The following is an 18,554-nucleotide window of genomic DNA, read 5'->3' on the forward strand; positions in this document are numbered from 1 at the left end:
CTGCTGTATCATTTTTATCTTTCATTGTTGCATAAAGTTTATACTCTTTGTATATGATTGAAACACAAAGCATATACTATGCAAATTTTATTGCCACCTGAATTGTCAGTATGCCTTTTTCAACATGTGCGCTTCCTTTACCATGGTCACATTAGCCTCATTTTGAGGTGTGAAATTTTCATGGGAGCCTTATTTTCTCACTCTCACTCTCATTTCCTCTTATCTTATTTATCTCTAAGGAATGTTAAGTATTTCCTGTGGCATTATTCCCCAAACCACTATTGGAGCTCCTTTTATGTATACAGAATAAATTAGATTTAGTTGGCACCTCCTCGAAGAACTAAGGCTGCAGGACTGATTAACCAAGGTTTCACTATTACTTCAAGATTCAACAATCTGAGAAAAGTGGAAAAGCATTTATGCCTTTGGGCCATTTAGGAGCTGAACTTTCTGGGATTTTCCCACTGTGTGGGTGAGCCATTGTGGCAGGGAGCAGCTTTCTGAATCCATCTCTTTTTAAGAACAAGTGTGGCTCAATTTTTCTTGCTTGTTGGTGCTGATGCTGGTACCTTTGCATCAGAAAGGCAACCAAGTGCCAAAGGCAGAGCCACCACAGAACATACTTCGGTGTGATGTCACTGCATTCTATTGTTGGACATTAATATACAACAGGGAGGGGTTACAAGGAAATCAAGCCCAAATAAATTATAAATGGTGTTAAACTGTAAATAATGTAATACTTTTTTAAATCTATAAGCTGTCTGTTATTGGACTATGTGTTGTATAGCACATTCCTTTCAGAAATTATTTGAATAAATGGTCTGTCTATGAATTAATTAAGAAAAGGGCTCCTCCTCTATTTCATGGCTGTGCCTACTACAGCCTATGTCTGGATTAGTGGCAACTGACTGGTTTGAGCAGTGATATGCTCTACTGGTTTCTCCTTAACACTTTACTGCTTTTTCAGAAAAGAAAGTATTAGTTATCTCTTTTTTCTTTTCCTGGTCTTTTGGTATTTTTTAAATGTAACCCCTTAGCTTCTTTATCTAGTAGAAGTCCTTCAATAGCTTGCATTTAATGAATGAAGTATGCCCTTTTTAAGCTACCGATGCAATACAAGTTGTTCCATAAAAAAATTACCAGTAAATACTCCAACAAATATGAGGTTCTAACATAAATAGATGGCAGTTAATGACTTGCAAATTTATATGGAAGTCTTATTTCTCTTGGGGAGCATGAACATTCATTTTGATTGAAGGGACAGAAATCAATCCTGTCATCAGATCAATACATGGAAATTTTTGTTTAATCTTAATAAAATAACACTTTTTAGACCTATTTGTTGTAATTAGACTAACAAAGTAGTGTGTATTATTTGTTTTCCAGTATGTACTTAAAGAAATGAATACATGCTTTAATGAAATATATTAATATATGTGATTTATCATTATTATAATAGGTTATTACATTAGCATTAATATAATATTTTTTCTCAAAATAAAATTTTCCTGTGAGCCTGTTTAAATTTTTTTCATAAAACATTTTATTTTTATATATACAATATAATTCAAACTTGAATTATTTCAAATTATATTTATTAAATATATGCTATGTGAAAAATATTTGGCCTGTAACTAAAGGAGCAAGATCTGAACTATGCCAGATGTTGAATGAATGTTTGAATAGATTATATGAGCTATATTCAGCTGTGGTTATATTTAACTTTAAAAGGCAGGTATTACTTGTTTTACAAGGAAAAAGCAACAGAACCATACCTGATTGAAATAAATTATTCCAAATATATTATATATAATTTAATTCTTATTCTGATGTTATAGTATTAATCACATTTCATTATCAAAATCAGTAAATACAAATTATAGATTCAATAGTCTATTATAGAGATGATGACAAAAGTGATATTAATAAACAGTGTTTTTGGATGATTTCTTTCAAGTATCCAGTTTATTAAGTTTTTAAAAGAGAATTCAGTGCCAAAAGTTATATAAACTTATGTTCAGATCAGCTTAGTCAACAAAATTAGAACTTGTGAAAGAATAAAATGATTTGAGAGGTTAGATTCAGCAAAGCTGATTCAGCATGTTATTATATTTAAAAAAAAACAGTAAATATGATGAATTGTGTTAATACCCTTTAAAAGTAATTTTAAATCTTCAGAGGAACTGTGTTTGTGCTTCAGTAGGCACCAAATATCAATAGGTATGAATTTAATCATCCCAAAGGATTTTCAAATGCTATGTAGTTTCATGACACAAATTTGAAGTTGGCTAAACAAAACTTAAGTTTTTTTTCTTCTTGGTTTCCTAGTCCTCATCTTCTGAGCACCACTTCTTAAGAGTCTGGTGCTGAAGCTAGAGAGGATTTTGCTCATCTCATTCTTAGGGATTATTATCAGAAAGGCTAATTCATCCAAGCGCAGCATTAACTCATGAGCACTGAGCCAAGTTTTGGGGTTATTCATGGCATTATGCAATAACATGATTTTTACTTTAATATTTTTTCATATAAATACTGTATAAAATATAATGTGCATAATTATTTATAATTACACTACCTAGTGCTCTCTTTCATTAAGTACTTCACACAATGTTACTTTTAAATATTTTACTATAAATATTTATTTTATATATTTTAGATAAATAATTTAAATACATGCCCTAAATATCCATATATATTTCCTACAGTTACTTGGAATTACTAAGTTCATAGAAAATTTTTTAACTCAATTTACTCCAAGACCTAGGGATCACTTGCATATAAATCACATTTTTATTTTAATCAGTAATACAGACTCTTAGTCTGAATTTCACATTTAATGAAAGATGAGGACATGCCAAAATCATCTAGCCCCAGGTAAGAGCTATGCATATTGATAGGTAATTGTTAGCATCATTTGTTTTGCAAACACAGCCTAAAAGAAGAAATTATAAAATCATTATTTTCTGCTTGAATAGAAAGGGCTGTATAGTACATACATTTTTCTCAATATATAATTGCAATGATGTCTTAAATAAAAAATGTCAGTTCATTTTCTGCAGTAAATACCTTGCCTTCTGGTATCCAGTTGAATCTCTACATCAGTGTCGAATAAATTCTCCTAAAACACTATCACCCTCCCTCCCTGCTCTGCCATAAGAACATTATTCATGACTCACACTGTGGCCTCTTCGGTTTTTCATATTCTTTAACCTTTGTCTTCTGCTTGCTATTTAACTTTCTTGGGGGATGGTTTACATTTCTTCTCTTTTATAGAAAATTTATACTAACTTTGCTGTTCTCAGTGTTCTCTCCTTTGTTCAACCATAGCGTGAGCCCATCATGTATTTTGATGTACATTACTTTCTAAATTTTAATTTATTCCATAAATTACTCGCTCAAACAGATGATAAAAAAATTTGTTGAATAAGAACTTTTTACCATAGTTCTCTTTTATTCTCCATAGAAGCCTGAACAAACAGTAGGCACAACATGTGCATTCTGTTGAACAAAAATGAATGACTTCAAGATCTAAGGGTAGACACACCACAATAGATTTATACTTTCAATGAAGTTAGTTTAAAAAGTTTGGTACACTTGGTAAGAAACACAATCAGTTAACCCATTTTTTTAACCCTTAACTTAATTGATAAAATAATCTTTATTAATTACACTAAAAATGAGAATTGTATATTTTCAAACACCAGCCTTTCCCAGTCAAAGCATTAATTTGGTTTAAACGTTGTAGCTTCTACTGTACATTGTCGGTGGGCCCATCATCAATGACTAATTAAATACAAGGAAAATAAAGTTGGGGGTAGTTAGTGGTTTAAAACCAGAGACTTAAAAGGTAAATGAACTGGTTATTACATAATGTGGTATTAGAGGGTCTGTGACAAGTGTCTGCAATATTTATAAGTGGTAATAAATCATGGCTAGATTCTATCCAATCCACTATTAAAAAGCATATTAACAAATTAATGTTAAATTATAATGAATGTCTTCTACCTACAGCATTATTTTTACACTGACAGCACTGTCATTATTAATATTAAACATATACAAGACTTCACTGACAGTGTTGACCAATTCTAAAGAGAAAGAGTGACTTAATATCAACTCATCAACAGCCCTTTCTAATTTTTAAATGGAGAATACTAAATAACCTCATCTATTCCCCCAGCTACTTAAGCATTGTCTTTTGCAAGAAATTTAATTCTTACAATTTATCAGAACACAAGTCTCTCAAAATTATATATTTATTCTTCTGTAATCCTTCTATAGTCAATAGCATCAAGGTTCTAAAATAATAGCATCTTATCTTACTAATTTTTAAAGGCTCAAACTGTCTCTCATATGGTGTCTAAATCCAAGGGAAAAATATGTGAGAAAATTTATTTGAGAGACATATTTCAGATGTAAGGAAGGATATCATTTTTTAACTTTAATCAGAAAAAATATGGCTTTTTACTATAATAAGAATAAAAATCAGACTTTTAAAACTATGCTAAAGATTGTCACCTTTGCCTCCTCTTTATCTTCTATTAGAAAACTTGAGTCCTCAGTTTAGTATCTTTAAATTTCAATACTGAGAAACCTTCAACACAAAAGATAACCTGCAATATCTTATTAAAACAAATTTAGCTGGAGGTTAATTACAGATTCATGAAATTTTATTTCTATATCCTATTATATTATCATAAGGTGACATCTGGATCATAATATTTCATCACAAAACACATATTGTATTCTCTAATGTATTGTCTGTCAACATCTAAAATTTTAAGTGTATTTTATTGATTATGCTATTACAGTTGTCCCATTTTTCTCTCCCCTTTATCCCCTTCCACTCTGCACCCCTGCTCCCATCAGCATTCCCCACCCCTGAGTTCATGTCCATGGGTCATACAAGGAAGTTATTTGGCCTCTCCATTTCCTATACTATTCCTAAGCTCCCCCTGTCTATTCTGAACCTACCAATTACGTTTCTTATTCCTTGTACTTTTTTCCCTATTTTCCCCCCTTCCCCACCCCCACTGGTAAACCTCCATGTGATCTCCATTTCTGTGATTCTATTCCTGTTCTAGTTGTCTGCTTAGTTTATTTTTATTTTTTATTTTTTTTTAGGTTAAGTTGTTGATAGTTGTGAGTTTGTTGTCATTTTACTGTTTATAGTTTTGATCTTTTTCTTAGATAAATCCCTTTAACATTTCCTGTAATAAGGCCTTGGTGATAATGAACTCCCTTAACTTTACCTTATCTGGGAAGCACTTAATGGGCCCTTCCATTTTAAATGATAGCTTTACTGGATGGAAGAATCTTAGATGTAGGTCCTTGCCTTTCATGACTTTGAATACCTCTTTTCAGCCCCTTCTTGCCTGCAAGGTTTCTTTTGAGAAATCAGCTGATAATTTTATGGGAACTCCTTTGTAGGTAACTGTCTCCTTTTCTGTTGCTGCTTTTAATATTCTCTCCTTATCTTTAATCTTGGGTAATTTAATTATGATGTGTCTTGGTGTGTTCCTCCTTGGGTCCAATTTCTTTGGGACTCTCTGAGCTTCCTGGGCTTCCTGGAAGTCTATTTACTTTGCCTGACTGGGGAAGTTCTCCATTATTTTTTCAAATACGTTTTCAATTTATTGGGCTTCCCCTTTTCCTCCTGGACCCCTATGATTTGAATTTTAGAATGTTTAATGTTTTCCCAGAGGTACCTAATCTTCTCCTCATTTTTCTGAATTTTTGTTTCTTCATTCTGTTCTGGTTGAATATTTATTTCTTCCTTCTGCTCCAAATTGTTGATTTGAGTCCCTGTTTCCTTCCCTTCACTGTTGGTTCCCTGTATATTTTGCTTTATTTCACTTTGCATAGCCTTCACTTTTTCCTCTATCTTGTGACCATACTCAACCATTTCTGTGAGCATCTTGATTTTGAACTCTGTTTTGAACTCTGCATCTGATAGGTTTTCTGTTTCCTCACCATTTAGTTCTATTTTTGGAGTTTTGATCTGTTCTTTCATTTGGGCCATATTTCTTTGTCTTGGCCCACCTGTTATGTTGTAAGGGGCAGAACCCTAGGTATTCTCCAGGGCAGGGCAACCTGCTTTGCTGTGATGTGGGGCTGTCTGTGGGGGAGGGATCAGAGAGGGAACAATGCCCCTTGCTTGGCTCTTGCTCCACTTTCAGTCACTTCCCCTCCTACCCACAAGCAAATTGGCCCCTTCTGGTGATGATTCCTGAGTGGGTGAGTTTGTGTACATTCATGGACCCGTTGGTCACTCCAACGACTCTCCTGTGAGGCTGGGAGTTTCTCCTGCTGCCACAGCCCCCACAGGTTTTTACAGCCAGAGCTTTTGAGGCTTTAGTTTCTGGCTCTGGAACCATGGGTTGTACGGTCTGTCTCACTCCCCTGTTGTTCCTTCTGGCTTAACTGCATGTGAATGTGGGACAGCACAGTCCACCAGCCCCCTTGCCTGCCTGGTCTGTGGCCTTGCCACATGTCCTCTTCACCCCAGTTGCTTGTCTCCACCCCTCCTACCAATGTGGATGAATGTTTCTTCTTTAACTCCTTGGTTGTTGGACTTCTTTGCAGTTCAATTTTCTGGCAGTTCTGGTTGTTTTTCTTTAAATTTGATGTTGTCCTTCTTTGATTGTGTGAGGGAGCAGAACATATCAACCTACTCCTCCATCTTGGCTGGAAGTTCTGCTTTCTCTCAACATCTAACATTTTTATTTCAATAGGTTTTACATTTTTCCAAAAGTACTAAGTGAAGTTACTGTCTACCATATTACTGAGTGCTTTTATAAAAATAAATTTTTCTTTGTTTTAATTGGTAACATAAATGTGGCACTTCTGTTTTCCTCAATGCTGTGACTACCAGAGCACTTAGATTCAAATTCAAATTGTCATGATTCACTTCTATATTTTTTTCCCAAACTTATCTATAGGGTCTTGATGAAGGCCTTCTCTTTCCAATCTAAATGCCATATTTTCATATATATTGTTTTATGTTCTAGCACTCTCAAGAAGCTTATAGTCTAGCAGGTGTCAGGATAACAAGCATGAAATATGCACCTGAAGTGATGGGGAAAGATGGAGCAGGCAGGATGGGGAGAATTTGAGCAGATGTCCTTGAAGTGACTTTTGAAGGAACAAATGAGTTATTAAGATGATTAAAACACATTCATTTAGTTTATAAATATATATAGGATGTAAAAATAAATATTTACATTTGCAGGGCACTGTGTGATGTGGAGAGACATTGTTTCTCTTCCCCACCCCAAACATTCAGTTCAGCAGTACAAAGACAAAAGGAGGCCCCAGATACAATACAGCTTAATTTGGAAAACTTCATGTATGACTAGAATAGACTATCAAGCCAGAGGGGCAAACATATTTGAGGTTTTTATGTTACTGGTTTTATAGAATGATCTTTACCTGCAGAAGCTATGGGCTAAAGAGACAGCAAGGAAATCAGTTGGCAGGGTAATTCAATAATATGCACAAAAAGTAATGGGGAGTTAAACTGAACAGTATATCCTACAACACATTTCAAAATGTTGAGTGATGTTCCAGTCTCCAGACCCTCCAGCTCCCTATCACTTGTCAGTTTCTGCTTCCACTTACTATTACTCTAAAACAGTCTACCTTTTGAAAATGCAACCTTTGTATTACTTTACAAAGAAAGTAGAGTTTCTCAGAAAGGCAAATATCGTATCTGTTTGCTGTTCTTGCATCTAGGAATGTATCAAAAGCCACATTCTTACTTCCCATCTCAGTGGAAGTAACTTTAGATCCATTCTTCACAGGTAATTCCCTTACAAATGTTCGTAATTCCCATTTCTTCAAAAAAATTGCTTCCCTCTGATTTTTGTATCTCTAAACTTACCCTTGCCATGAACTCTTATTTTTCTTAAACTAGGCTCTTCTACAACACCACATCTTTAACTTTATAACTTCTTCTTCACCCTCATGAGTCACAGCAGGAGACTTCATTAACAAATTCCTCTTCCTTGCCTCCCATTTGTTCCAAATTGAAATTAGCTTTCTAGAGTCACAACTTTATTGAACAATTCTTATCAAGTTTAATTAATGTATTCATAAGTGTCTTTTGTATCTTTGTCTTTATTTTTTTGGCATGAAATGATGCTTATATTTCACATTCTTCTTTCTAGAAATAAATGAAGTACATATTTTACTGAGTTTTAATAAGCTTTTGTCATATGCTGTGTTCTAATATGAGATTCAATTTCTTTGCAAGAACATTAGAAATTCAGTTGACTGATTAAAAATCAATGCCTACAGGATTGCTGAAAAAATATTATATTATTGTCAATAGCCAGGTAATATATCATATACAATATCTGATACAATATCCTTAAAGTAAGGATAACACATTATAGCTTTCATTTATTTTTTCTTCAATCAGTTTTGATGAAATATTTAACTAACAATAAATTATAACAATGTGGCATACAACTGCTAAAAATTGCTCCTAATGGTTTCACCTTCCTATAATTAACATTCTTATATAATTTTTCTCTTTGAGTGTGGGTCGAAATTGCCAACTCAGTTATAACAAATACAATTAAGGCAGTTACCAGATATCACTTAAGAGGTCATGTTGTAAAAAGTTTTGGGTGTGTGTTTTCTCTCTTTCCTGCATTTTTGGCTTTGGAGGAAGCCTGCTGCCATGCCATGAGACCATCCTAGAGATGCTCATGTGTTGAGGAATTACAAGAGGCCTCCAACCAACGGCCAGCAAGAAATCAATATCCTGATTCCAACACTCATGAGGCAGTGAGCCTGCTGAAAAACCAAGTGAGTGGGCTTGGAAGTGTATTCTCTCCAAGTCTAGTCTTCAAATTAGACCCAGACTTGCCTGACAGCTGGCTTGTCTGCAGCCTCATGAGAGGCCCTGAGCTACAGGCAACCAGCTAAACTATGCCTATATTCCTGATCCACAGAAAATCAGATAATAAATGTTTATTGCTTTAAGATACAAAAATTGAGAAAAACTGTTATGCAGCAATAAATAATACACATATTTGACTTTATTTCAAAGTGGGATCTCTTTTCTAAGTAATGTATAAATGATCACCAATTTTTGCATTATTAAAAAATGATCACTCTCCTCAATGGTATACTATCCGTTAGTCACAGGACAACAACAAGAATTATTTATAGCCACTCAAGAAGTTATAACTTCAATTAGGCTACTAGAAATTCAGGACAAATCATTTTTGAATATGAATTTCTCAAAGAATCAATAAAACTGATTATTTAGTTTATAAAACGAGTAACTCTAAATGACCCTAGGTTTACAGATGAATAAGTGCTGTAACATAATACATGCAGAGAGGGGAGATTTTGGCTACAGGCAGCATCTCCCTCATCTAGTGCTAATTGATTAGTCAATATCTGGGACAAATATATTTGCTTAGATTTTAGTAAGAAGAATGATTGCATTCTGCTGAGAGGGACCCAAGAGGCGTGATATATGCAACATCTGATTAAGCACAGAAATGTCACAGACATCAAAATGTAAAATGTCTGGGAACAAGGAAGAAATAAAGAACTGCCTTCTTCCAGAAATCAACTGAACATCCATTGACAATAACAAGGATAAGAATAACAATGGAAAAGTTAAAAATATAATAAAAATATCTTGGGACTCAGCATAAATATGCAGAAATTTTGAGAGGATGTCAGCTTATAAATAGGTAAATAAATACCTTACTCATTAAAGTAATTAAAATATTGATCTTGGATTTTTTTATTTAAAAAACAATTTAAAATATGCCTGTGCCAAGGTAAATTGGAAGAGGAAGCTCATGAAGTATATTTAAAATAGAAAGTAAGTAAAATATCCATGATCAACTAAGGGAAAAAATTAGAGCTGAGCCAATCCTACTTTTATAACAATATAGAAATCTCAAAATAAATAAGGTGGCTTGGCAACTCTATAGAGATTTATCTCCTTTCATAGGATAGGCCACAGTGAACGCATGATTATCCTCATGGCTTTCGAACTGCTTTTCTAGTTTATATTCTGTTCTCAATGATTTCACCTACTTCTCTCAGATTTATTTTCCCAAATCAAAGACCTCGTCATGTTTGTTGTCTGCACAAAATCTGTAAGATCTCTCCCAGGCTACTGAGTCAGCTAAATCTTCCTGACAATCCAGTAATTCTCTCTGCAGAATGGAAGAAGGCAAGCTCTGTGTCCAGCTTCCCAGGCTGGTTTTACGGCTTTGCTACTTATCAGCTACTATAAGTTTGATGAACTTGGTAACTAAAATGCTACGTGTTTTCTTACCTACAAAACAGAATAATGCTTTTAATGAGCACAAATGTTTATTGTGAAAATTAAAAGAAATAATTCATGACATGTTAGGAATAGGTGTCCTGGTCCATGACGAGTACTCCATACGCATTAGCCATTATTTTATTATTGTTGCTATTTGAGATTCAAAGTAATAGAAGATTGTCTACTATGTGATAGAAGAATTTATATATGTTATCCACTTAACTTGAACATTTTTCTGAAATAGAAATTATTATTTCTTTTTTACAGATGAGGAGACATAGATTCAGATATGTTAAATGACTTCTCTAAATTCTTATAGTGACTGAGTGCTACACACAAGTTCCAGCCCAGGTTCCCTGACTTCCTGTTGAGGATACTTTTATTGCACAAGGGGTACCCTTCCAGGATGTCACCTAGTGCCCCACTGTGAAGAATACTGCTTAATAGTGCTGGCAATGAGTTTGAATCTCAGTTGCTTGCAATTCATACAAACTCTCCGAGATTCAGATTTTTCCCCACTATAAAAGATGGACAGTAATGTTCATTTTTATAAATTTTTTAGGATTACTTCACTTAGTACAGTAGTTGGTGTATGTGATGTCCATGACTTTTTAAATTTGCACACACATACACACATGCATGCACACACACATACAGGGTCCAGCAGAAGTAATATCTGCTTGAGTGTGGTTGGTAGGGTAATAATATGGGTATAATCATTTATAGTTTAAATTTGAATGTTTCATCTAAAATGTCATATGGTATACTTGAGTGTGATATTGTTATGTTGCAGAATTACTTGCTTATGATTTCATAATAAAATATTTTGTAATAAAAAGGAGGCATTATTTGTGCCAGACTTTGTATTTTATTATGTTTTATTAATTTATATTGACAAAATGTCATGCCATTCTAACTTCTCATACTTTACATCCTCATTACCAATGTCTTAATCTTATCTGTGTTCATCTCTGTGTATTGAAAATGTACCCATCCTTTGTAAAGAAATGTTTTCCTGTGTCCCAAAGCACTGACTTATTTTTAACTAGATACAGATCAACAATCCCTTGTCCAAGCTCTGCTGATCTAGATATGCTTCACCACTGAAAATTTTTCTTATTTTAGAAAGCTGAAAGAATACACCTTGTGTTACATGACATCCCCTGGAAGGATCTGGAATAGAATCTGTAATTAAACATAACAATATTTTTGCTGCAAAGAGTACAAATGTTCACACTCATGAGGCTCAATAAAGACTATATAAACAGGCTCTATCAGTCCAAGTTATAGTCTAACACATGTACAGCAGCCTAGCATCTACTGCCAAATAATTAAATTTAAAATAATTTTGTTCAGTTTTTTTTTAAATTTTAGGATTGCACATAAAGAATTGTAGATTGCATAACTTCCTCTGTCCCCCACCACAGTTTTGTTAGATTCTCAAGGTTCTGTGGTTTCTATGTAGCACAATGGTGTATTTACTCATCTTATTCTCCATTACTGTGCAAGGTGTACAGGAACAGAGAATGTATCTTCATCTTTGTATTCCCTTCACGACTGAGGATGTTCTTAACTCAAACTAGATATGTTTTGTATACTTTATCAACAAGAAAAATCACACCAATATTCTCAATGTGTAGATAATGCTGAAAGCACTGCCTTCCAAATATGACAGTACTCTTTTTTCCTGATCATTAATATACATTGAGTGATAATTCACATTTTTTAAAAGTAGCAACCTAAATTGTAGTAGTATTAAATTTCACAAGAAGATCTCATAAATAATTTAACTTGTTGATGGCCTGCTTGAATTAGGATTCCAGAAGAGGTAAGAAACGGTTCAAAATTTCAAATTATAATCTAAATTTGGGGAAATTAGGACATGATGGAGGATCATTCTTAGCATTTTATTTTGTAATTTATGGGTAAGTCACTTAAAGTCAATGATGATATTTTGGGATTAAAATTGATTTAATGCTGTGTGTTTACGAATGCTTTCCTTCTTGGTGATGACATACTTTAGAAGAAGAAACATAGTAATTCTTGCCATCTCACCTATGTGTTGTCCATACATGTGATAAAAGAAGCTGAAACAATATGCAGTGTTCGTGGGTCCATAAGGGTTTTTGGGAGCTATGCTAAAAACAGGGCTGAGAAGTCGAGCCTTTTCGCCTTCCAGTCTTGGTCGAGATGTCTCTATGTACATATAAAAACCTTTGAAAAGACACAATAAAATATGTAAACATATTGTTGGGTAACATGGAATTTGAAATCATTGATAAATTTTAGAGTTTTCATACAAGTACTGATTGATGGGATTTGTATTTCACTTATGAAATCTGTATATGTATGATATAATATAAAGAATAAATGATTTACATAATTAGTAATAATTGTTTAAATGGTATAAAAATTTAAGACAAAATTATAATTTTACATATACATTTTCAAAAAAATAATTCTCATCTTTCAATTATATGTGTCAATGAATTCTGAGAAAAAATTAATGTTTACAAATTTTGGAAATATCTGAATTATTGATACTGTACATAAAGTTTTAATATTTTATTCCACAGTCTTCAAATATATAGCCTAATGTTCTTCTGCATTTCACAACAATTGCATTTCTAATATTCCAATGCTGGAGTATGATTTGTATGAACACACTTCACACCCTCATACCTTCTTTGGAGCCACTACGATCAGCATTAGGTCCTGTGTTTGGAGTATATTTTGTATTTCTTGTTGCAGTACTTTGCTTTGTCCAGTCAAAATTATCCGTATCATCTTGAGTGAACAAACAAATGTTACCATCTTCAAATCCACAATGAAATTCTCCTGTTAACAAATTTTAATTAAAGTGATTAATATTAATTAAATTAATACAAACTGCAATATTCTTGCACAAGAAATTTAAATCATTAAGCAATAATAATGCAAGATTGCAATAAAGGAACCAGAGGCATAATTGTGCACAAGATTACAACTAAGCATAAAATGATTTCATTTTAATGAAAAAATAATATTAATATATATATGTATCAGTCTCTTAATAATGTAAACCCAAACTTCCTCTCCGATATTCAGATAACTATAAAGTTAAAGATTATAATTTGCCCTTGAATTATGGTTAAAGAATTTTCCCAACTTTCATTTTTTAGTATAGGAACAACTCAAACTAAACTGTCAATTAAAAAAAGATGAACCTTTTAAACTTACCTAGAAGCATGTTAAAGCTTTATACCTTGAGGTTATAAGTTTTCACATCATGCCTGGAAATGCTTTTGTGCATAACCATTTGCACAAATGGAAGTTTACTTAGGGGAAGCTAATGACAAATTATTTTAAAAAGTAGTTATCTTCCATACTTTATTTGAATATGGATTTGCCAGATGTTTGAAATTAAAAATGAAGTAATGAAAAGACTTTATGAAGACCAGCTGGAAGGACTAAGAATTTTTTGGATGTCTGCCACATGCTATATTCAGACCCAACCAGTTCAGAGAGAGCTTTCTTAAACTATCACTGAAAAGAGGGTGGTAGTAACATTTCTAGGTTTCAGAGGATATTCTAACTGAGATGTACCTGTTTGAAATATAGGAGTAATTAAAGAGGATGATAATGCCCACTAGACACAGAATTAAAATTATCCTTAATTAAGAAAAATGTAAGATAGTTTATATTATTTCATTCAAAGTCATTACAACTCTATGAAATCACAGTGATACTAATTTGTGAGGCTCACAGAGGGAAAACTTTAGCTAAGTTCAGCTATTAAAAGTAAAGTCAAAACTGACTACTGGTTTCATGGAATTCACATAAACATCTAAAAAACAGAGACTCCCATTTGTTTCCCATCCCTTCTACTATGGATTAGATTTATTGTATATCTTTGGGAGTGGAACCTTTGCAGCTGGGGTAATGCTTTGAATTAATCTTTGTGTTTCTATATACTAAGAATGAACTACCTGAAAGGGGATTAAGAAAATTATATCATTTATGATAGCATAAAAATGCTTAAGAATAAACTTAGCCAAAGAAATTAAAGACCTACACACTGAAAACTATAAAACTGATGAAAAAATAAAAAAAGACACAACTAAATGGAAAAACTACCCATATTCCTGGGTTGGAAGACTTAATGTTGTTAAAATATCCATACTCCCCAAAGTGATCTGTAGATCAACACAATCCCTATAAAAATAGCAATAGCATTTTTGTATAGAAATACAAAAAAATTTCTAAGTTATGTGAAACCACAAAAGATCCCAAATTGCCAACAAAATTATGAGCAAGAAGAACAAAACTGGAGGCATCACACTTATTATTTTAAAATATATATTTTAAAGTTACAGTAATCTGAAAAGTATGGTACGTGCATAGTGTTGGTGGGAAAATAAATTGATACATCTATTATGAAAAAAGTATCAAAATTCCTCAAAAAAACTAAAAGAGAACTATCATATGAGCCAGTAATAATCTGTCTTATAAGTCTACAGCCAAAAGAAATTAAATCAGTACCTCAAAAGAGATAGGCACTCCTATTTTCATTGCAGTATTACTAACAGTAGCCAAAGTATAGAAATAACCTGTGTTTTATCTATAAATGAACAAATAAAAAATTTGTGGCAGATATATACAATGGGATATTTTTATGCCTAAAACATTTAAAGCTGTCCTACCATTTGCAGTAACATGGATGAAACCAGAGGATGTTACACTAAGTGAAACTGCCAGACACAGAAAGAAAAAACTGCATGATTTTACTTACAAATATGATGTGTATGATAACAAAATATATTCAAATATATCATATAAAATATATTATATTAAAATATAAACTGTATATTATATATTTTATATGTGATATATATAAAAATAAAATATTTTCCATTTACATTTCATTATATTTACTGGAATATAATGGAATGACATATTCCATTAAAGTCATACAATTATTTTTTTCCTATTAAGAAAATGTTTCAGACAAACTATAATTTATAATTTAGCCAACATATATTTCAAAGATTTTTAAACTTTACTATCAATACAATAATCTTTTTTGAAGAAATATTGCTCAATGATATTATAAAAATTTATTACACATAATTATAAATAACATAAGAAATAAATTTAGAATTTTTTTATTTTATGAAATAACTTAGAATCAAAAGAGAAGTATTTGATATTTTTCACTTGTATTCTTTTCTCATTTATGTTTTTTCCCTGAACGATTTAATTTTCTCTCTTTAATTTTATTAACAACATCATTACTGGGAAGGTATGTTTTAATAAAAAATGTGGACGATAAAGAATAAATATATTGTAACTAATTGAAATATTATAGAAAAATTGTAGTAACAAAAAAATGTTTGCTAGGGGCTGTTGTGCAAGAGGTTTAACTACCAAGGAACACAAGGAGATGTTAGGGGCCATGGAACTCTGTTGTGATGATTACATGACTGTATGGATTGGTCAACAGCTCTGAATAAGTCCATATAAAAAGGGTGACTTTTACCATATGTAAATTATACCTTGAAAATTAATTACAATAAAAACAAAAAACAATACAATGTTTAAGAAGAATATCCCAGGTAAAAATAGCCTAATTCAGGGAAAGGAAAATTAACTTTCCATTGCAAAAATCTAAAACAAAATATGTTGGTCTATTTTCATCTCTTACTGAATAATATCTGGCTGGTTTATTAAGAGCCTGAATGTATAATAAATGGCTTTGTTTGATAAAACATTTTTCTCATATGTGTTTAGGACCTGAAGGCAATAGCAGTGTTAAACAATTAAATTAGTGAGGAAAAATGGGATTCAAATATGACTGCAGAATAGGTGGCAACTACATACACCTGCTCCCAGCCCCAAAAGGATTTACACTTGAATTATAGAGCAATCAGCCTCAATAACCAACTGAAGTCTAGCTGAACTGAAATATTATATTTACAGAAGAAGCCACATAGAGACTGGTAAGAAAGGAAGAGCCTCGGAAAACTCTGTCTCCCCTTATCCAGGTGCAGCAGCTATAAGCCTAAAGGATATTGCAGCTGCAAAACTCCCTCCCACCAAGAGCATGGGTTACTCAACTCTACACAAAGATCTCCAATGCAGAGCAACACAGATGGGAAGAGGAGCCCACATAGCATCTGGTGGTGAAAATCAGTGGGGAGTCGGTCTGCCTGAAAGACCCAGACAACACCTTCCCAGGGACTAGCACTCATTGTTACAGCACCAGCCAAAGGAGTGCATTGCCTGGTCTCTGACAGCTGGCAAGGTGAGTCTACCATGCTTGGGTCCATGGAGAGTCCTGTCTGCATGTGTCAGTGACCATAGGGGCTCTCTTTTTCTGGGGAGGTTCTTGGTGAAAACTTACACAATGACTAAACTTTGTGGCTTTGGAAAGGGGACTTGTTTCCCCAATCTTGAGCACACAGCCTACACCCCCACGATGTATTGAATCACTTGGCTTGTCCCGTCCTTCTGAGATGAGTCATGCAGAGGGACCAGAGTGCCACACGGAGCTGAGACATTTAGAGTGTTTCTCCTGGTAAAACTTTTGTTCAGGAATCAGATATGTGGGTTCTGCGATATGTGACTACATTGTGGTGGGAGGCTACTTCTATCTCCCCTACAAGCTGAGCCTACCCTGAAAAGAAGGAGAAGCGTGCATCTCCTTCCTAAGGCTTGCAGATAACCAACCCCAACAGAAAACTGTTTGGTTTTGCCCTTCCAAGTCCTGGATACTCCATCCCACTGAGCTCAGTCCCATGGTGGAGTGAGGGGGAGAATAGTTCAGAGCTGGGACATTCAGAGCATGAGTCTTTTGGAGGCTAATATCTGAGACAAGGACAAAGTGCTTGGCCCCCTCCTGTAGGCTGCACTAGCAGAATCCCTAATGTGAGATTCTTTTGATCTGTCCCTGCTAAGCCCAGTGGTTTGGACTGGATGAGCTTGTTTCTACAAAGTAGATGGCTGGCTGTACCAAACCTGAAATTGCAGTGTGCCCCCTTCTGGGGGTACTAGAGTTGGAGACTCTGGTAGAGAATAAGTGGTTTGCCTTCAAAGCAGAGGACACTTCCCTCTCATTGAGTGCCTGACCATGTGGCCCCCATAGAGGGGGACCCACTAACTCTCCTCCTGACTTCATTTGCCCTGGCCTACGGAGCTTACAACCTATAGAAGTATCTGTGGGTTGCAGCCAGCCTGGGCCCACTCTTTAGTTTTTATTCAGAAGCCTCTAGAGGAAGACCAGGAAACTTCAGGGGGAGGTAAAGTAGCAGACAGGTGGGTGTAGACCTCAAGGAGCCTCGGTCCTTTTATAGACCCACCCCCAGCTCTAACCTGAAGGAAATTGACCATTATAAAAAGAGTGACACCTCCCACATACACTCAGGCCCAGTAGATGCAGTCATAAACAGTGAACAGAATGATACCTTTGACAGGCAGCCTAAGGTTGGTTACACACAAAGTCTGACATTGACCTATATCTCAACTCTTCCCAAGAGGACTCAGAACCAACACAATGAGTAGTGGGCTTGAGACCAGACCAGAGCTCAACCCAACTACCCACACAAGTGGCACACCCAAAGGGGGAGTCTGGCAGGCACCAAATTCTACAGAGAACAATCCCACCTTGGGTGGCAGCCCTTGCATGGTACATCATACACAGTAATCAAGGTTTACCCTTATTGTCAGCCAACCTGAAGAATTCATTCCATCCACAAAAGGGTCAACTGCATTCAAGACTCAACTACAACAGAAGGGTGCACATAACCCACAGGAAACATTCCTGTGCAAAAACCTCAGGTGATCTGGAAGATTGTGGCACTGAGCCCCACAAGACACCTTCATTATAAAGCCATCGTAACAAGTTTAGAAGTCAGAGCAGATCTACCTAATATACAGAAACAAAAAGGAGAAGTAAATGTGCCCCAAATGAAAGAACAAGAGAAATACCAAGGTAAATAATTAAATCATGTGGGAGCTACCAATAATACCAGATGCAGAGTTTGAAACAATAGTTATAAAGATGCTCAAGGACCTTTGGGGAACAATGAGCAATCTCAGTGAGAACTTAAACAGAGAGACTAAGCATTAAAAAAAAAGTAAACAAAGAACCAGTCAGAAATGAATATATCTGCAATGGAAAATACACTAAATGGAATCAATAGCTAGTTAGATGAAGCAGAAGATCAAATCAGTGATTTAGAAGACAAGATACAAGTAAGCACCCAAGTAGAAC

General features: G+C 34.3%; 1 protein-coding gene across 1 annotated transcript in view; it reads right to left on the reverse strand.

Moving 5' to 3' along the window:
• Positions 1 to 18,554, reverse strand: part of MDGA2 (MAM domain containing glycosylphosphatidylinositol anchor 2) — an 873,596-nt gene that overhangs the window by 26,793 nt on the left and 828,249 nt on the right. Inside the window, exons 13-14 of the mRNA XM_054592473.1 lie at positions 12,986 to 13,141; positions 12,359 to 12,517 (exon numbers count right to left, since the gene is read on the reverse strand). Of these exons, the coding sequence (XP_054448448.1) occupies positions 12,359 to 12,517; positions 12,986 to 13,141 (315 nt within the window). The remainder of the gene's footprint in view (positions 1 to 12,358; positions 12,518 to 12,985; positions 13,142 to 18,554) is intronic.

This window comes from Pteronotus mesoamericanus, unplaced genomic scaffold (genome assembly GCF_021234165.1).
Source record: "Pteronotus mesoamericanus isolate MK-2021 breed Mesoamerican mustached bat unplaced genomic scaffold, CSHL_Meso_final contig_100, whole genome shotgun sequence".
Lineage (NCBI taxonomy): Eukaryota > Metazoa > Chordata > Mammalia > Chiroptera > Mormoopidae > Pteronotus > Pteronotus mesoamericanus.